This window comes from Tachypleus tridentatus, chromosome 2, assembly GCF_004210375.1.
Source record: "Tachypleus tridentatus isolate NWPU-2018 chromosome 2, ASM421037v1, whole genome shotgun sequence".
NCBI classification, from domain to species: Eukaryota; Metazoa; Arthropoda; class Merostomata; order Xiphosura; family Limulidae; genus Tachypleus; species Tachypleus tridentatus.
In genome coordinates this window covers 140601010-140622370 of record NC_134826.1, presented here as the reverse complement: position 1 = coordinate 140622370, position 21361 = coordinate 140601010, and the positions used below count along the sequence as shown (strand labels likewise).

At 31.4% G+C, this 21361-nt stretch overlaps 1 protein-coding gene across 1 annotated transcript in view; it reads left to right on the top strand.

Annotated features, from left to right (window-relative positions):
* Positions 1-21361, top strand: part of LOC143245245 (uncharacterized) — a 141558-nt gene that overhangs the window by 67582 nt on the left and 52615 nt on the right. The window contains exons 10-23 of the mRNA XM_076491387.1: positions 1396-1452; positions 2162-2215; positions 4492-4545; positions 7063-7116; positions 10988-11040; positions 12355-12408; positions 13665-13709; positions 14491-14544; positions 14815-14859; positions 15129-15182; positions 16307-16351; positions 19723-19776; positions 20327-20371; positions 21043-21096. Coding sequence (XP_076347502.1) covers positions 13707-13709; positions 14491-14544; positions 14815-14859; positions 15129-15182; positions 16307-16351; positions 19723-19776; positions 20327-20371; positions 21043-21096 — 354 coding nt within the window. The 5' untranslated portion in view covers positions 1396-1452; positions 2162-2215; positions 4492-4545; ... (2 more) ...; positions 12355-12408; positions 13665-13706. The remainder of the gene's footprint in view (positions 1-1395; positions 1453-2161; positions 2216-4491; positions 4546-7062; positions 7117-10987; positions 11041-12354; positions 12409-13664; positions 13710-14490; positions 14545-14814; positions 14860-15128; positions 15183-16306; positions 16352-19722; positions 19777-20326; positions 20372-21042; positions 21097-21361) is intronic.

The window sequence follows — 21361 nt, the reverse complement described above, 5'->3', positions numbered from 1 at the left end:
TCTTCTTTATTGATTTTAACCACTTTATTAATAATTTAGTCGAGGTGAAGAATGTTCTTTTTCTTGATTTGAAGAATTTGTTTTTAATAACTCGGTTGAGGGGAGGAATGTTCTTGTTTGTTGATTTGAACAATTTGTTTTTAATAACTCGGTCGAAGGGAAGAATGTTCTTGTTTGTTGATTTGAACCATTTTATTTATAACTCTGTCCATGGGAAGAATATCCTTGTTTCTTGATTTAAACAATTTGTTTTTAATAATGCCCTTGTTTCTTGATTTGAACTAATTGTTTTTAATTATTCAGTCGAGGAATAAGAATTTCCTTGTTTCTTGATTTGAACAATTTGTTTTTAATAATTCAGTTGAAGGAAAGAATGTCCTTGTTTTTTGATTTGAACAATTTCTTTTTAATAATTCAGTCGAGGGGAAGAATGTCCTTGTTTGTTGATTTGAACCATTTTTTTTAATAATTCAATGGAGGGGAAGAATGTTTTTGTTTGTTGATTTGAACCATTTTGTTAATAACTTAGTCGAGGGAAAGAATACTCTTGTTTCTTGATTTGAACCATTTTATTAATAACTTAGTCGAGGGAAAGAATGCCCTTGTTTCTTGACTTGAACCATTTTATTAATAACTCAGTCGAGGGGAAGAATGCCCTTGTTTCTTGATTTGAACAATTTTTTTTAATAATTCAGTCGAGGGGAAGAATGTCCTTGTTTCTTGATTTGAACCATTTTTTTTAATAATTTAGCCGAGGGGAAAAATGTTCTTGTTTGTTGATTTGAACCATTTTATTAATAACTTAGTCGAGGGAAAGAATGCCCTTGTTTCTCGATTTGAACAATTTTTTTTAATAATTCAGTCGAAGGGAAGAATGTCCTTGTTTCTTGATTTGAACAATTTGTTTTTAATAATTCAGTCGAAGGGAAGAATGTTCATTTTTGTTGATTTGAACCATTTTATTAAAACTCAGTCCAAGGGAAGTATGCCCTTGTTTCTTGATTTGAACAATTTTTTTAAATAATTTAGTCGAGGGGAAGAATGTTCTTGTTTGTTGATTTGAACAATTTTATTAATAACTTAGTCAAGGGAAAGAATGCCCTTGTTTGTTGACTTGAACCATTTTATTGATAACTCAGTACAGAATAAAAATGTCCTTGTTTCTTGATTTGAGCAATTTTTTTTAATAATTCAGTCGAGGGGAAGAATGTTCTTGGACTGGAAGTTATTTGTTAGGTAAAACCTATTGTGTAAAGCAAACCAAAATTTTATGTTTGTAAAAGTTTGTACTGTAATACATTTATACAAACACTGTAGTGTATGTGATTTTTCATTTTTAGCTATAAATTTTTTTGTTAATCAAAACCCTAAACTTCTTCATTCACACTTTTCCAGCGAGCAATGCAGGGACCAACAGGCCCCATGGGCCTAACAGGATTACCAGGACCAGTGGTAAGAAAATTAAATGAGAAAAATATGTTTTCTGTTTGTATATTCTAAATGTTTGATGAAAAAAATACATATTTTTTTGCAGTTCAGAGCAAGTAAAACAAAAAATAAACCATATTTTTGGTTTTATCTATAAAAATTCCATCAAAACAATTAAGGTTAAAGTTGATTTACAGTCTTAGAGATAAATTAACATAAACGATTGTTTTCGTTATGTTTTGGGCACAAAACCTGTGTCTTAAAGTTCTATATGATGTCTTTGTACTATATTTAGTTTAAAATATTTGTGTGAAAACGTATTTCACTTTTATTTTGAATTACAAGATGTGTTTCTCATGTGTTGTTTAAGGATTTGTTTGGGTACAATGTTGCTCTTCAGTATGTATCAACACCTTGCTTACACAGGTAACCAAAAGTTACTTGTATACTGTTGATAGTTATCATTAATTTAAAGTAGTTTACATAAATGTAAGTTTGTCTTACTTCTGTTGGCACGAATGATACATTTTTAATCACAGTTGGTCATAAATATAAAGAAGAAGAAATAATTATCAAAAGACCAGCTAGATAATCTGAGATGTAAAAGTATGTAAGCAGACTAATAATTCACAGCTGGTTTTGTACAGATGAAGCCTGGTAAATAAGTATCTAGTTATTACTTATTAGAGTTAAGATGATAAATGCTACTACAGACAGAATTACATTTTGTTAGGGGCCTGCTGGACTTCTAGGAATTAAAGGTGAACCAGGAGACTCGGGTGAAGAGGTGGGTTTGTAGAGCTGGAATTTTTTTTGTAAACATATCAGGTGTATAAACAAAAAATACGTTTTATAAAGAAATACAAAACTTGTTCTTACTCAGTACCTAAAAAACAACAACATTAAGTGTGTGTTTGTACTGTCATGAGGTTGTTTTTAGATTTCGAGACAATTTAAATTTAAATGCTTCACAGTTTTTATTTTGTAAAGGTTGAAGTGTAACACACGAATAAAAGTTAGAGTTGAAGAAACACTAAAATGTAGAGAACTAATTGAGTGGAAACAGTTAGTGATATGAGTTAATGTCATGTGGATCAATGTCCGTTTGGAGCTAGATCAGTAAATTTCTCAATGAAATTGACGTTTCAAAACTTACAAACTCTTAAAACTTAACTGTTCTGTACATTATTAGTGTTTGAGAACTCAGTGATCATAAAGAACTCTTTGTTTTTCGTGCATACATAAATTTTAATGTATTTGGTATAAGTGTTTGTGAATAAGATGTTATTTAATTTTCCGTATGGATGATGGGTCGAAGGTCACCTCATTGCATTTGTTGACTTGCATTCAAAGTTTTATTGAACTACTATTTCTTTGAATTTATTTAATTAAGTGTGATATCAAACTGTAGATTATAATTCACATTTTCATATTATACGTTATTTTATTTTTTAATTTAAAAGTATATATTAAAAGAGAAACGCCTAAACATTGGTTTTTGTCTGTTACATAATAGGTTGAATGCAGCACTGGTTCAGATTAGATGTTTGTGATGTCAAAATACAAAGTCTATAGTTTTGTATCAATTGGGACCTCAAGGTACTGATATTGAAAAGCTGGAATATAAAATAATGACCTCATATCTTTTCTATTTTTTGAGATATCACAGTAGGCTTGGTCATCTCTTTAAATTTTTGGTAACAGTCCCTTATATAAACTTGCTTCTATTTATGACATTTAAGTAATCAGTGGAAAGCTCAGAATGTCCACTCTCAACCATTTTTAAAATGCAATTGCATTGTCTTTTTTGAGACAAACCTTCGTGCTGGTAAGTTGAGTCTTTGGCCTGTTTGAAATTTCATATTCTTTAGACCCAAATACAGCTTAGTTACTAAAGTTGATAAGTTATAATGGGATTTTGTGGTATCGATATAGTAATTTATGATTTTTTGGTTATTCAACCACATATAAAAGGCTGTAAAAAATTATTTTGTTTCACATCCTCCATGTATGGAATTTCTCGAGGCTTAACAACTTATGATTAGCAGCAGCTGACGACAACAGTCATAACTAGAAGAGACAATTGTTTGATTTTCTTCTTTATTTACTGTTCTATATTTTAAGAAAAATAAGTTTAAAAACTACTTTGTAAATTCTAATAATACATATCTATTATAACTGAAACGTGACTGTATGTTACAAAATACTAGTCCACTAAAATACAGCCAAGACGGGTCACTTTGTAAATGTTAGTAACATGAGTGCACGTGCACTGTTTCAATGGAACTTTTGTAGTGTTAGCCAGGCATGGCTGACAGGTCAGTATAATAAAAATAATAAATACAAGTAAATGCATAATATTATGAGATATAAGCTGTTTAGACTAAACATTTGTATTTGTGAGTTATAATTCATTGCTATTCTAGAAGAAAAAAACGTAATTTATTTTTTTCCTAATTTTTTATGGAGGTTACAAGATTTGTGAGATCTACCAAACACATACAGAGTTTCTAATTCATTAGTGAAAATAACAGATAAAATTTTTCTTAAAAAGCATTTGATAATTATATGGAGGCTATAAATATTTTGTATGTGATATTTTTAAACTTTTCTGATGAATAAAAGTATTTTTAATCTTAAAATGATAAATTACTCTACGTATTGGACAGATAACATTCTGAAATAAAACATGCTAAGAGAAAATCTTTAATTAAAATATCTTAATACTTAATTCAAAAATCTGATATTTCTTGTACAAACGACTTGTGATGTTTACTAATAACCTGCAAATGTTTGTAAACATATGCTTACATTATGTAAAAAAGTCAGAATATAATTTTTTTTATGGATATAAATACTTCCGTGGATACAATTCAGTTGGAGTCCACGCAACCCGTAATAAGGGTTAAATTATATCTATGAAATAGTAATATCATTCACAAGTTGAAAATTTGAAGTAGCAACTCTTTAATGTTTATTGCATAAAAAATTATATTGTTGGTAGTTAAACTAGAATTAAATGAAATGACGAAAGTTTACATTGTCGTATGTACATATTTCTAGGGTCCCAGAGGTCTTCGTGGAATGATGGGTTTTCCAGGACGAGTTGGTAGAAGGGTAATAAATGTTCTATTTTGAACTTGTTACATTTTACTAATTTTTATTATTTTGAAGGGTAATAAATGTTCTATTTTGAACTTGTTACATTTTACTAATTTTATTATTTTGAAGGGTAATAAATGTTCTATTTTGAACTTGTTACATTTTACTAATTTTATTATTTTTGAAGGGTAATAAATGTTCTATTTTGAACTTGTTACATTTTACTAATTTTTGTTTATTATTTTTGAATTGTAATGATACCTAGTGTTTTAAACTTCATTTATGGGTTTTGAGTTTCCTAAGTGTGAAAGATAGCTGAATGGTGGTGTATATGTCCTGTAAAAAATATTGTTAGTTCCATAATTGTTTTGTTTGTGCAATTGCTTTAATGTAAGAGTAAGGTTGTTTACATCAATATGTAATCTCCAAGTTATTAAGTGTTTTGGGAAGACACAGTTCAAGGATTCCTAATATACTTTTCAAAAAAAGAAACGCAAAAGGGGTATTTTTGTTATTTTAAAGAGAAATATATGTAATAACGTTACAAGCTTAGAGTATGTGATATTACATGTGTTAAGGCACTGATTGTCAGACCAAAATGACAATAAAAGTTGTGCACTTTGAAAACGGAAGAAAACATCGGATTTTTCGCCAAAACGCATTTGTGTCCAATAAATTTGTTTGAGAGATCTGCATGTTCTGCAAGTTCAACATGTGCAAAATCCCTATAAAAGTGACAGGTTCTCGGTTTCCATAGCTCAGTGTTAAGCCACCGACATGCAATACAGTTACGCCAAGACTGACTAAAGCACAACGCAACAACGCCATTGGTCGATGGAAGCAGGGGAATCTCGATCAGATGTTGCCAGAGCTTTGAATGTTCACCCAAGCACCATCACAAGGCTATGGAATCGTCACCAACAACATGGATCAACTTGTGACCGTCCACGATCTGGTAGACCTCGTGTGACCATGCCCGCACAAGATCGCTACATCCGGTTACGTCACCTTCGGGATAGGACCACCACTGCGACGTCTAGTGCCTCAACCATACCAGGGCTGTGTAGGATTTCCAATCAGACCGTACGCAACCGTCGACGACATTCTTAGGCCCCATGTGCAACCCATCATGGTGAACGTCAACAACGTTTTTCAACATGACAACGCCTGTCCTCACACAGACCGACTCACCACTGTCTTCTTGAGACACCACAACGTCAACGTTCTTCCCTGGCCCTCCAGATCACCAGATTTAAACCCCATCGAACATCTTTGGGACGAGTTGCACGGACGGCTGTGACGGCGACAACCTCAACCGCAGCAGCTTTGCAGGCCAAGTGGACAGCCATTCCACAGGATGTGATCCATCATCTCATCGCTTCCATGGGCAGGAGATGCCAAGCAGTTATTGATGCTCAAGGGGGGCATACTCGTTATTGACGTTGAGTGATGTTAAACTTCAACTAGTGAGCGTGGACTTCGCCTTTGGATATTCAGCAGTGAATGTGCAAAGTTTCACACATGTCATACAGAACTACCCGGAATAAACTTGTTAACAATATGTCTCAAATTTTGCCTTTTGCGTTTCTTTTTTTGAAGAGTATATTTCATGTATGTGACGCAGGGAAACAAAACATTTAATATTGTTTTCATTTTGTATTGTTGAACAAAGTTTGATCCAAAGATGTATTAAAACCTAACTTTACCAAACATATGCTAGGAATTATTTTATTACACAAAAGGTGCTACAGGGAGACAGTAATACCAAAATATTTTGATTTTTATTTGACACATAATAGTTAATGGTTAATCTAAAAGTAAAAGTAACAAAATAAAATCGTTTGAAGGAGACATTATGGTATTATTTATTAAATGACATTTCATGTTAATTGATTAATGAATTTGTGAACTCAAAAGAGAACACAGGAAATTGAAACATATAGGATTTAAATATTTGTACAAGAAAAATTTAGAAATAGAAACTTTAATGTGTAAACTTTAGCAATAGAAGGTCATTAGATTGAATTACTTGTAAAGTAGTTTTCTTTCTTTGCTTGTTATTAGTTAGTAACTTTTGGTTTTATATTCTCAATACTGTAAATATGGTAGCAGGTATTTACCTGTAATGTTTTGTTGTGTCCATGTGTTTTTGAAATATAAGATTTTGTTATGACCAATTGTTTATACGATGGCTTTAAAGAGTAAAATTATTTTATTTTATTTAAGTATTTATATTAATTTACTTTTTTTTTTCAGAAACGTTTCATAAGTATTTCCAGTTATGAACATTATCAACTGACAAATCATTCCCATTTCCATTTGTAGTTTTAGAGAATTTTAGGAAAGCTTTTATCATGAACTAGAAGACATCATTTGTGGACAATGCATGGATGTGTATTAAACAGCACAGCTGTAGGGTTAATGACAAAGAACAAACAAAAAACTTCTTGTTCAACTGTAAATGTAAAAGTGAAATTCTGTGATGTTCATTAAAATATGATACAAAAACTGAAACTTGTGTGTTATTTTTAGGGTCAAGCTGGTAAGGGTGGAGAAAGAGGAAGGACAGGACACATTGGAAGAAAGGTCAGGGTTTTACTAGATTTTAATATATTGATGTTTTATCAGCTACTTTGTTGTATTTCTCAAACTGTAATTCTTGTTGAATGCACCAGAAAATGAAGATTTTATTGAATAAAATGTGTTGTGTGTTAACAACAAATAACAGCATTATACAACAGGGTTCTGTGTAACCCAAACTTCTAGGTCCTGTATCACAAGAATTTTTCAGGGTGCATGAGATTTGACCATCCCAGTTGCTCAATAGGTACTACAAAATGCCTCACGTGCAAGGCAAGCAGAAATAATTTGTTTAGAACTTTGTACTATAATGAAATAAACGGCAAACAGTCTAAACAAAGCTGTCGACCATCAGCTTCTAACAGGGTTTGTCAATTAGGATAAATTGCATGAAAATGAAGCAATGTGAAAGTACCATATGATTAACCCATTCACCTTGGGTCAAAATATTACAACCTTTCACAGATTCAAAAGTTAATTTCTTTATTATAAGAATAAATACACTCAACATCAGAATGTAGATGACAAATGAGAGTTTGGTATTATTTAAATTTTAAGTTCGTAGTTTCATAAGAAAATAATTTTAAAATATTTCAGTATCTGGTATGAGAATTGTGACATTTGTTATCTATATATTTCCTTTTCTCTAATTTTTTATTTACCAAAGTACAAAATGGTACTTTTATGGTGGTTATGAGGTAAGTGAAATTTCTCGATCTCATCTTAATTTTTTATGGTGGTTATGATGTCAGTGAAATTTCTCGATCTCATAATTTTTATGGTGGTTATGAGGTAAGTGAAATTTCTCGATCTCATCTTAATTTTTCATGGTGGTTATGAGGTCAGTGAAATTTCTCGATCTCATCTTAATTTTTTATGGTGGTCATGAGGTAAGTGAAATTTCTCGATCTCATCTTAATTTTTTATGGTGGTTATGAGGTCAGTGAAATTTCTCGATCTCATCTTAAATTTTTATGGTGGTTATGAGGTCAGTGAAATTTCTCGATCTCATCTTAATTTTTTATGGTGGTTATGGGGTCAGTGAAATTTCTCGATCTCATCTTGATTTTTTATGATGGTTATGGAGTCAGTGAAATTACTTGAACTCATCTTAATTTTTCATGGTGGTTATGAGGTCAGTGAAATTTCTCGATCTCATCTTAATTTTTTATGGTGGTCATGAGGTAAGTGAAATTTCTCGATCTCATCATAAATTTTTATGGTGGTTATGAGGTCAGTGAAATTTCTCGATCTCATCTTAATTTTTTTTATGGTGGTTATGAGGTCAGTGAAATTTCTCGAACTCATCATAATTTTTTATGGTGGTAATGAGGTCAGTGAAATTTCTCGATCTCATCTTAATTTTTATGGTGGTTATGAGGTAAGTGAAATTTCTTCATCTCATCTTAATTTTTTATGGTGGTTATGAGGTCAGTGAAATTTCTCGATCTCATCTTAAATTTTTATGGTGGTTATGAGGTCAGTGAAATTTCTCGATCTCATCATAATTTTTTATGGTGGTTATGAGGTCAGTGAAATTTCTCGATCTCATCTTAATTTTTTATGGTGGTTATGAGGCCAGTGAAATTTCTCGATCTCATTTTAAATTTTTATGGTGGTTATGAGGTCAGTGAAATTTCTTCAACTCATCTTAATTTTTTATGGTGGTTATGAGGTCAGTGAAATTTCTCGATCTTATCTTAATTTTTTTATGGTGGTTATGAGGTCAGTGAAATTTCTCGATCTCATCTTAATTTTTTATGGTGGTTATGAGGTCAGTGAAATTTCTCGATCTCATCTTAATTTTTTATGGTGGTTATGAGGTCAGTGAAATTTCTCGATCTCATCTTAATTTTTTATGGTGGTTATGAGGTAAGTGAAATTTCTCGATCTCATCTTAATTTTTTATGGTGGTTATGAGGTAAGTGAAATTTCTCGATCTCATCTTAATTTTTTATGGTGGTTATGAGGTAAGTGAAATTTCTCGATCTCATCTTAATTTTTTATGGTGGTTATGAGGTAAGTGAAATTTCTCGATCTCATCATAATTTTTTATGGTGGTTATGAGGTAAGTGAAATTTCTCGATCTCATCATAATTTTTTATGGTGGTTATGAGGTAAGTGAAATTTCTCGATCTCATTTAATTTTTTGTGGTGGTTATGAGGTAAGTGAAATTTCTCGATCTCATCTTAATTTTTTATGGTGGTTATGAGGTCAGTGAAATTTCTCGATCTCATATACAGTTAAATATTATCCTTCAAATGCAACATAAAGTTGTCTATGTTATATTACAGTGTTTTCATATTCCTTGAGTAATGTATGTGTTTTAGAGATAAATGACCACAAGTAGTTTTAATTTTAAAATCTTCAAGGTTTTTTTATTTTCTGCTTAAAAATAATTTGTAATATATCAAAGTTTAGTAGATGGTGCACAAGCAAGTTCTCACAATAATTTGTTTGTAAACAATACATTAAATGGATCAAAACAAATCGTGAGTTGTCAGTTTGAAGTAATGATACTTTAACAGTAGAAGATAATTTTATGTTTTTTGAAAACGTTTTTCGTTTAACATGATTTTCTCCACGATTATGTAATGTACATTGGAAATAGTTTTGCACTGGCACTGAAGTGTTTTCCTTTTCCTTTTTAATTTATCAAATTATAACTATGGGACCCTTGAAAATCTCACTGTGAGTCTTGAAACAGTTGAGTGTCTAATACCATTCACTGTGGGACTCTAGTGAAAAACATGTAGAATCTTACATAATGTAACTAATAACTATTTTTATATTAGGATTAGAAATCAAGTTGTATTTCATTTGTTGTACTGAAAATATATACATGTATATTTTTAATAAGGTTTTCTTATTCATTTGTGAGGTTATTTTTAGTTCTAAAAAATTCCATTTCAGTTTTTGTTTAACATTTACGCTTAAGTTTCTTCATAATTCAAGATGTTTACTGAAATAAAAGTGTTGTGTTCTGTAAGCAGAATTAACTAGCTTTTGTTATATGTGTGTTTATATTGTGTTGCTTCTCAACAATTTCAGGTGCAAAGTTGCTGTTAGAAAGCCACCATTATTTCATGAGATACATTTTATTTTTAAGTTTGTAGTGTTTGGAATATCAGTTTGTGATTATTGTAAAATCAGTGAATTACTAGTAACTTAGTTGATTAAAGCATGCACATACATTTAGGAGAGTGTTTTTTTCAGTTTCAGTTATTTTGTTATCATAAATCTTCAGCTTAGATTCATTAAACCAAGTGTGTGATTGATGCTAATAATCTGGAAGTAGTTTTAAAAAACTAGTTGTAAATTTCAGAAGATTCTAGGGATTTAGTAATGGGTGTTAGAGAGAATTTGAAAGAAGACTTCACAGTTCTTCATCTATAAACAAACTAACACATCTTAAACTATATACATGCTTGTATAGAACTGCGTAAAACCCTATAACTTAAGTACATTTGAAAGGTGGGCCTTTATTCTTCAGGGAATAATTTGAAGAAGAAAAGTCCACCTTTAGAAAGCACTCAGGTTATAGGGTTTTTATATATTTCTGTCAAGACTTCTTGAACCTACGTTTTTTTCTAACATCACGTACGTATGTGTATGTTTATATTAGATAATGTTTGAATAACTGTATTATACTAAACTTTTAATTTAAAAAAGGATTTTTGAGCACCATTTATCATGTATTTTTGTCACACTACAGTCACATATTTAGGTACTTATTTTTAATATGTGATACCATTTATGGCACTTACATTTCATTTAAAATGTATGTGTAAAGTGTTAATATAAATTTCTTATTTAGTTTATGTTTGTACTGTTGTTAGAATAGTGCTTCATGTATGCTCTGATTTCTTACTGTAGGGAGACAGAGGCCTTCCTGGACTTCCTGGTCTACCAGGGGAAAAGGAGAAAGGGTAAGCTAAGAAGGTTAAAACATTGTTCTCTATTTTATTTTGGTAAAAGTGTTAATACCCATACCAGCCATCCCGAGATACATTTTACTTCAAGTGAGCTGTTCGTCACCACGTGGTATGAAGTGAATTTGATTTGTAAAAAGTAAAAGTTACACATGAATTGAACTTACAGTTCGATGTGTAAAATTAGTTTATTTTGGCCATTGGATACTTAATACCATTGATATGTAACAAGGAAGGAAATGTGTTACATCTACAGAATAAGGTTTTGTTTTGCTTATTATTTGGGTATTTCACATCTTGCATGTTTGCCTCGGAGTGTTAGTTTGGGCTAGCTAACTGCGATGCTAAAGAATACAGAGCTTTATTGATGTGCTTGTCCCTAAAGTTGAACCATGTTTATTGAACACAGAAGAGAGAGAGGGGAAGTGAGTACACTGGTTACAGGTTTATTATTACAAAAGATAAAACTAAATGCAGTATGAAACACAAGTGGGCAAGCGTTTCTCATAAATAAGTATTGAACCAATAAGAGATGGGAGAAAAATCTTAATTGTGTTTATTACCAGTTCATAAATAACTTTCTTTTCTTCTAAGTTAAACTAAGAGTACAAAATTGAAACCTGGAGGAACCTAAACTTCAAAGTAACCTCAACAAACTTAATGGAAATAAAAGTGAAATCTGAGTTAAGCCTAGATTTTACTAAACACTTATCCAAATTCTTAACACCTAGTTAAGTCAAACAAACTCTTGTCTCCCTTATAATAAGTGTTACCAAACCTACTTAATGCTGATGATTTCTAGAATATTTGGTGTTATAAATACATTACAATAATAATATTACACAACCTTATGTTAAAATTAATATTTCAGTGCAATATAACACATATATTTCCTAACACCTGATGTATATTGGTGAAATACAGAACTTTATGTTAAAATTAATATTGCAGTGTTATGTACATATATTTTCTAACACTTGATATATTTGTGAAATTTTATTTGATTGTGCTTGGCTAATAAATACCATTAACCTGAAGACATGTTTTTTCTGCTTTGCACATAACATTTATGAACCTTTTAGTTTTGAGTAAAAGGATCACAACTATGTGTACTTACTTAGATCTTGACTCTAGTTTTGTTCTAAAGTAGAGTACTTGGATGAAGTATTCAATAAATGTAAAAAGACTGAATAATAAACGTGTTGTTGTCCAGTTAATTAACTGTCTTTTATTATTGCTTCAGTCAATATTGTAGTTTAATGCTTCTGTAATAAATGTTAGTATCAGCTCTTATGTTTTCTTTCACATTAGGGTTTTCCTGGATCTCCTGGTGAAGCTGGTCTTCCTGGACATGAAGGTCCACAGGTATTTTGGTTGTTACAAAACTGCTGACTGAACAAAATGTTTCTGTGCTTTTAATAAATATGAAAATAAAACTGAAGCCTTTATTATATTTACTTGAGTATGGTAAACATTGATTTTTCAGGAAGGTATGGTTGTGGAATAAGCAAGTACATAGCTGTTCAGAAATATTTTGTGACACTAACAAGTGTAAAAGATAAATGTATTAAGTATGATTCAGAAACAAGTAAAAACTGTATATGGAAGGGCTATATATATATATATATATATATGTTAAAAAAATCCATAATAAATAATAAGTCATTCGGTGACTGTTAAACAGTTTTATGACATTGTGTATAGAACATAACATCTAGAACTATTTGTTATACTTCTTTTGAGTTGTTAAAAATGAGTTTGTTGCCACCAACTCCTTGTACAAAAGTTCAATGAAGACATTTTGTGTAAACATTACTTATACAGATATGACTGAAACTCCTTTGTTTCACTTGTGATTAGTGGAATTTGATAATAAATTAATTATCAAGCTCTTCCATAAGTTTCTTTCATATTTTGATATTAAATCAGTTTATTTATTATTGCAGAAAACAAAGAATTCTTTCTACGTGTTTCAGCCTCATTTGTACAATGTTGTTTTTTTGACAGAGAAATGTGTACAAAATACGACTCTTATTCAGTTTGGTAAAGTTTTAATCAAGTAAACATCTTGAGTAGTTAATTTTTAGAACGACATGACAGCTGCTGACTTTGTTGTCACCATGTGATTTTGCCATATTTGTTACTTTTGTGCTTAAGATGAAATGCACACAGTTTGTTAAGTTATTAAATGATGTATTATTTACTGTTTCTTTGATTTATCCTATTCTATTCCTTCACGTGGGAGACTTACTTATGAATGTGTAAACTATTATTTGATTTATCCTGTTCCTTCACGTGGGAGACTTACTTATGAATGTGTAAACTATTATTTGATTTATCCTGTTCCTTCACGTGGGAGACTTACTTATGAATGTGTAAACTATTATTTGATTTATCCTGTTTCTTCATGTGGGAGACTTACTTATGAATGTGCAAACTATTAATTATACTGTTGTTACTGGCTTTCTTTGGTAATTAGATTTTTCAAAGACTACTTTTATACATTTTAGGGAAAAAAAAGTTTATTTATTTTACAAGAAGAGGACTTGAAAAACGTTTTTAATGAGCTTCTTAAAAGATCTGTTTTTAAAAGTATTTACTTAAAGAGTTGTTTTATCTAGGGAGACGAAGGGCAACAAGGGTTACCTGGAATTCCGGGAGAGATGGTATGTTTAAATGGAAGTCTTGAAATATTATGTAGGCCTATTATATTACATAAAAATGGTTTATGAGTGACTTTGTTAATCTTGTATTTCTTTTCTCAATTATTGACTTATTTTACAAAATAATATAAAATTTAATTGAATAATGCTTTCCAAGTGTAAATATTTATTTATTTATTAATACAGATATATGCATTTTTATTTCTTTTGTTTGTGTGTTGAAACCCTTTGTATGTAAGCAGTGATTTAACATAATCTGTACAAATGTCAAAAAGTGCAGTATACATGAACATTCGTAATTCTCCTATTAAAATCAGCCAGTAAATAAGGTCTGTGTATCTGAATTTCACGTACAGGCATCAGAAATGCACATTAAATAACATACTGATCTTCAGTGTTTGGTGAGCTTCCCTTTTAATGAACTGCAATGTCTAAATGGATAATTGGACAATAGAATGTAAGCCATATGGATGAATGGATTACTGTTTTACATTACATTTTTACACAAGTTTTTATGTGTAACGTTTCACTGTTGTTGGTTGTTTTTTGAATGATCTGTCATCTATCATTCTGTAAATTCATTTCTTTTTACTACTTGTTTTTTTGCATGTAAAAATTTATCAGATTTTAAATCAATATAAATGAACAGTTAATAATAATATTTACCACTTATACACGGTATTATTTCCAAATAATGTAATATGACAGAATTATTTACTGTATTTCAAGTTTGCTTTCACTAAAGGCTGGAAACTGGACATTGTAGTTTTCTCTTTTTCTCTAGGGTCCAAGAGGATTCCCTGGTCCAAGAGGGTTTCCTGGTCTTTCAGGACCTCCTGTGAGTAGACAGTTGTGATGTTAGGAAAATTGAATATTTTAGATTTTAACTTTAATTTCTTTGATTATATCTGTGACAATTACAGACAGACGTACTAGCTTAATACCTAGTTGTCATCATTTTTTATCCAACAAAATATAAGGTGAACATTAATTGCGTGTGTGTGTTAACATGGATGGTACTTGGTTATGTATTAAAGGTATTGTAGGTGTGTGGGTTGTGAAAGAATTAACCGCTCACTAACTGTTGTAACTATTACACTTTTTTTAGGGCATTCCAGGGTCAGAAGGACCAGTTGGGCCAAAAGGAAAGGAGGTATGAAAATTAAATATTAATTAATTTAAATATAATAGTGTTAATATTAAATTAATTAATTTAAATATAATAGTGTTATTTTTCAGATAAATATTTATCTACTTCTTAACTGTGGTTTTGCATTTCTAATATAATATTTTTAATACTAGTGCTTGAGATAGAAAAGCATGTTACTTTTACGTAAGCTGTTATTGTTATATGCTAACCATGTGTGAAATGTTGTGTAAAATGTTTTATATTACTCTTTTTTTTTTCTTTCTTGCTTCAAGGGTCCACCTGGTCAGCCAGGTCAACCTGGAAGTACAGGATCACCTGGACCAATGGTAGTTTCTCTTCCTGTTCATTATTATAAGTTTATGCAAATTCATTCAAAGTATAATGGTCTACTGGCTAAAAGTTACACTAAACTACTGGAACCATAATACATTGTAATTATCTGTTGTCATATCAACAGTAATAATACGCTGTAATATTAGCTTTTTTAAACCATATTACAATACTGTGTGGCATCAGTTGAAATAATTCACATATTTTGAAATATGTTTAGCTGTAAACATTGTAGAAAACAAGTTATAAAACATGGTTGTCTCTGATTGTTTTGCAGGTAAAGTATGTTTGTACATAAATAAATAGTTAATTCTAACAGATAAAACATTTAAAGCAAGTATAATTAATCAAGTTAACAATACTTGCCAGCAAACACCGGGTCATAGTCACTTTTGTGTAAGTTGAGACATTATTGTGTTCTTTGATTTATTATTGTATAGTTTCATACATTATTGCATGATTTATAGCATTGTATAATTTGATGCATTATTTTCTACGTTTATGCATTATTGTGTGATTTAATTTGTTTAGTTTGGTGCATTAGTTTGCAGGTTTATGAATTATTGTGTGGTTTGATTCATTGTTTAGTTTGATGCATTGTTTTGTAGGTTTTATGCATTATTGTGTGAATTGATTCATTGTTTAGATTGGTGCATTAGTTTGTAGGTTTATGAATTATTGTGTGATTTGATTCATTGTTTAGTTTGATGCATTGTTTTGTAGGTTTTATGCATTATTGTGTGGTTTGATGGATTATTCTTATCAGCAACATAGAAGTTTCTTTGTGTCTTTCAGTTTAATGAGAGTAATGTATGAATGAAATGTCAAAGTGACTAGGAGATTTGATAATTTTACGTCATTAGATACGTAGAAAATTCTCAAGCAAAGGGAGACTGAACTGTAATCTACATTTGATTAGCAGTAATAACACACTAAAATAATATTTCGACTCAAACCAGCAGTATTTTCATGTTGAGCATTATTACTTTTGTATCAAAGTAGTAAAAATGTGTCCTCAAAGTTTAGTTGTAGTAATCTGTTTTGGAATTATATTCAAACATCAGAAAGAAGTTACTTCTCTGTATATGGATAATAATTGTATTAAATGTGTTTTTCCTAGGGCCCACCAGGACCACAAGGACCCCTAGGTCCACAGGGTCTTTCAGTAAGTAATGTTTAAGCTTGATTTGTTTTCAGTGTTTAACGTTTTGTTGGAGACAGTTTAAATTTTGTTGGGATAATTATTAATTGACACATTTCTTATATAAGTAGAAACACATTACAGTGGCACCTCGGTTCTCAAACTTGATCCGTTTCAGAAGGCTGTTCGAAAACCGAATCAATTTTTCTCATAAGAAATACTGTAAATTAAGTTAATCCGTTACAGACCTCCAAACATTATGCATTATGAAGCATTTTAAGTAAAAATATTGCTTATTTATACCTGTATAATAATACTTACATGTCAACCACAAAAACTATAAACACAACAAAAAAAACGATAAATGAAAATTTAACTGCACTTGTGCTTGAGGAGAGCTGATGGTGTAAGCGAAAGGTGGTGAGGGACATGGAGAGTTAGAGGGTTATTATTGTTTGGAAGGGGAGTCACCTTCCATAAAAATGTCAGGTAACTCTCCTTCGGTGGTTCCTTATCTTTTCTGTCTCTTTGCACTGCTACAACCTGCTTGAGACTCACTGGACCTATTTCTCACTAAAAACTTGTCTAATAAGGTTTGTTTCTGCCTGCATTGTAAAATGTTTCTGAAGTAAGATATGGTATTGCCATTGAAAAGGTTTATGCTACAGTTTGCTACAGCTTTGTCAGGGTGAAAAATTTCCACAAAACTTTGTAACTCTCCCCATTTTTCACACATTTCCTTGATTAGTAAACTAGGAACATCCTCCCTTCCCTCCTCCTTATCTGAAGACACTTCCTCAGTTGCCTTCTGTTGCTGCTCCTTCTGAAGGTCTTGGAGTTCTTCCGTGGTGAACTCAGTGTTGTGATATTCCACCAACTCCTCCACATCATCACCACTCACATTCAAGCCCATACACTTGTCTAGTGAGACAATATCCTCGACAACAGGCTCAGCCTCAAAGCCTTCAAAGTCTCTATCTGCTACTGAGTCTGGCCACAATTTCTTCCAGGCTGAGTTCATGGTCCTCAAAGACACTTCCCTCCAGGCTTTGTCTATGATCCTCAAGCAATGGAGGATATTAAAGTGATTTTTTCAGAACTCTCTGGAGATTAACCCTGTGCCAGAGGTCACTTCAAAGCATCTTTGAAACAGTGCTTTGGTGTAGAGTTTCTTAAATTTGATATGACCTGCTGGTCCATGGGCTGAATGAGAGGAGTTGTGTTAGGGGCAAGAGCTTCATCGTAATGAAAATGTACTCCTCCACCAACCCGTCCTCTAAGCCTGGTGGGTGAGCATGTGCATTGTCCATCCCAAGAAGGGCCTTGAGTGGCAACTGTTTTTCCATGAAGTAATTCTTTACACTTGGGGCAAACACTTCATGGACCCACTCCATAAAAAAATTGCCTGGTTAACCATGCTTTACTATTAGCCCTCCACATGACATTTAGTTCACTTTTCAGGACATTATTTTTCTTAAAAACCCTCGGGCTCTCAGAATGGTACACAAGCAAAGGCTTAAGTTTTAAGTTCCCACTTGCATTACTACATAACAATAGAGTTAGCCTGTCCTTCATTGGCTTGTGTCCTAGCAGTGACTTATCCTCCTTGGTGATGTAGGTCCTCTTTGGCATTTTCTTCCAAAAGAGGCCTGTCTCATCGCAGTTGAACACTTGTTGGGGAATAAAACCCTCAGCTTCTACACAGTCCTTAAATTCCCTAACAAATTTATCAGCAGCGTCTTTGTTAGAAGTGGCACCCTCCCCATGTCTCACCACACTATGTATACCACTTCTCTTCCTAAATTTTTCAAACCACCCCAACTAGCCTTAAAGGCATCACTTGTATCAGCACGCATTCCATGGATGTTTTTCAGGTAGTCAGCATGCAACTGCTTTGCTTTCTCAGAAATGCTATCACCAGCTAACTGTTTTTCATTTATCCAAATCAACAACAGTTTTTCTACCTCTTCCATTGTTTGTGATCTTTGTTTCGTAAGCACTGTCACTCCTTTTGCAACATCAGCTCCTATGATGACCTCTTTATTTTTCAGTAGACTTCACCATACCAAACTGTGTAACAAGGTCAGACATGAGAACACCACTCTCATACTTCGCTATGAGAATTTTTTCACCTCTCTTGTGGCTCTAACAACTTTCCTTTTTGGTTTGCTGCTTTCATTATCCTTCTTTGACCCCATGGTGGCTTATTTAAGCAGAATATTTAGAAAAACAATAAAAAAGAACAAAAAGAAAAACGAGAACGTTCACAGCAGATTTTAGAGGTGGTGTGGACTGAGTGATAGGTGTGGGTAAAATGTTTTGGACAAACTTGGTGTGGGCTGAAAATGGTTGAAGGGTCGCTCGAGGTTATTTCGGGGGTTCGGGCCATAACAGCTTGGTTCGGGAACTGAGTTTTATGTTCAACAACATAGACATTTGTTTCTCAAACAATAGGTTCGAAAACTGAATTGTTTGAGAAGTGAGTCGTTTGAGAACTGAGGAACCACTATATTGTAGTATAGGAACATTAATTTGATTGGTCAGTATTGTAGTCAGATGTTTCAAAGTAATTATTTTTGTTTTGTATAATACATGATTAATATAACTAAGTAATGAATTTCTTGTACACTTTAAGATGATAAATATATGCGTGTCATTAGAAAGATTTTAAGATGTTATCATTGTTGTTACATTTAAAATTTAATTGGTATTAAATATTTAATTTGTTTTATTTTTTGTAATGGTAGGAGGTTTGTTGTAAGTTAATTAATCTCTGTTATTACAAGTAGGACATATTTAAGCTCATTAGATTAATTCAGTGATGTTGAGAAAACCCACTTGTAGAGAAATATATATGTAAAAACGGCTCGTTTGGGTTGAGAAAATTTTTTACGTAAAGGAGTGAACAACGTTTCGACCATTTTCGGTCATTGTCAGGTTCACAAAGAAAGAGAGAGGTAACTGACTGGAAGCTGACCACATGTTTGAAAGGGGTGTAACTGAGTGTCGGAATGTAGAGGGCGGGCTTAGATGTTTGAATATATAATTCTTCACTCTTCTATTTTCTCAACCCGAACAAGGCCTTTTTACATATACATTAGATTAATTGTTTTTTTTCTTGAAACTGATTTCTTCATTAGCCAAGATATGATTAACCATAGTTCAATTTTCTAAGTTGGTTTATCACAACTAGCAGTTCGTGTTCATATTCCATTGTCTAATATATTCTCTGTTGAGTTACTTTTTAACCCAATACAGATATTGAAGTATTTTAGTTCTGGACTGTTACACTGCTGTGTATGCTTACCTTTTAAAATATTTGTAATTAACTTTTTGCATTCTTTTGTTTTTTGTATTGATGAAATCATAAGATACTTTTTTGTGTGAATTATTAGGGTCCAAGGGGTAAGCCTGGACTTCCTGGACTTCCAGGAGCAGATGGACTTCCTGTAAGTTAAAATTTACTTTACACTGAATGTACAGATAAGTGTTTAGATTAATAATAATTTTCTTTTGAAGCATGCAGGTACACTTGTTTTAATTGTTACAACCTGTTTCATATTATAAATTTTTGCTGTGTTTTTATGTGCAAACCATGAGTGAACCCTAACAGCATATGTTTATGCACAGAGATATTAATGTTATTACATATATTTGCTGTAGCTCGTTATGTTTACGTAATACCAAACTAAAATGAATAAGCTGTATTAAAGTATTTCATTACATTTTACGGGTAGCGATAAAGGTATTGCTAATTCTCAGTTTTAATATCAGTAACTGTTAGCTAAAGTCGTCTGTTTTGTTAAAGGAATAAAGGTTAGTCGAAATATTCATATCACATACTAGGATATCGTATTCATTAAGTGGATTAGTGAATTTTTTTTATTTATTGTGAACCAAATCTAAACTTTTGATTCCTTATGTGAAACATACTATTAAAGACTGAAAGTATAGTAATGAATTGAAAGTTATATTATAAATTATAAATATAACCTGTAGGGTCACCCTGGGAATCCTGGAAATAATGGAGCTAAGGGAGATAGAGTAAGTAGTTGTTTTTACAGTTTCTAATTAGATCTAATTATTAGTACATCACCTGCTTTTTTTACAACAGTATGGTTTGTGTCGAATCACCGTGAAATATACGTAGAGGCTAGGTAAAAATTTGTATATTTGACTGTTTATTTTAAGGGTTAAACTGAAACTGATGTTTAATTATTAATAATTTTGGTAGTAGAAGTTAATAACATAAGTATTTCTCATTATTTATGTCTTTTAAAAATAATTTTTTTACAAGTATTTGTAAATAGCAAACTTTCTAATGTGAGATCAGTTTGGATAAATATAAAAAGTTATTTTGGAGAAGCATTTTTCGTGCTAAATGCAGTTGTTAAAAATGACTTGAGACACTTTTGTATCTATAAATTTTGAATATTTTTGATAATTTTTACTATTTCGAAATCAGCCTCTGAGAAAAAAAGATTTTTGAACCAAATTTGATTGATAATTTACCATTTTCAGATATATTTTAATAAAAATGTAAAATAATTTCTTATTCTTTATTTTCCAAAAACTTATTAGCACTCAGTTGGTGACTGTCAGGTATTTCAGTTTGTTTTATTGTCAGTCACACACACATACACACGTTTAATCATTTGCTATCACATTTATATGCTAAAACGAGTTAAGAAGTAAAGTTACATTTTCATTAACAGGGTCAACCAGGTATTCAAGGCCCAATGGGATTTTCTGGTCAACGTGGGGTCAAGGTAAAAAAAAAAGAGGAATATTGTGATTATAATTTATTATATTATCACGATAAATATTTTAATCATTGTTGGTTTACTGATAAATATCGCATAGCATTCAGAATAATTTGTTTTGTCATTAATCTGTTAATCATAACTGTAAAAAAATCAATTTTAAAAAATACAAAAATATTTTCACACTTTTTCACTTGTATTATTTAAGCATTTATCAACTGAAAGAAAGTATGTACAGCTCATACACTTGTGTAAACTTTTGAGTCACATA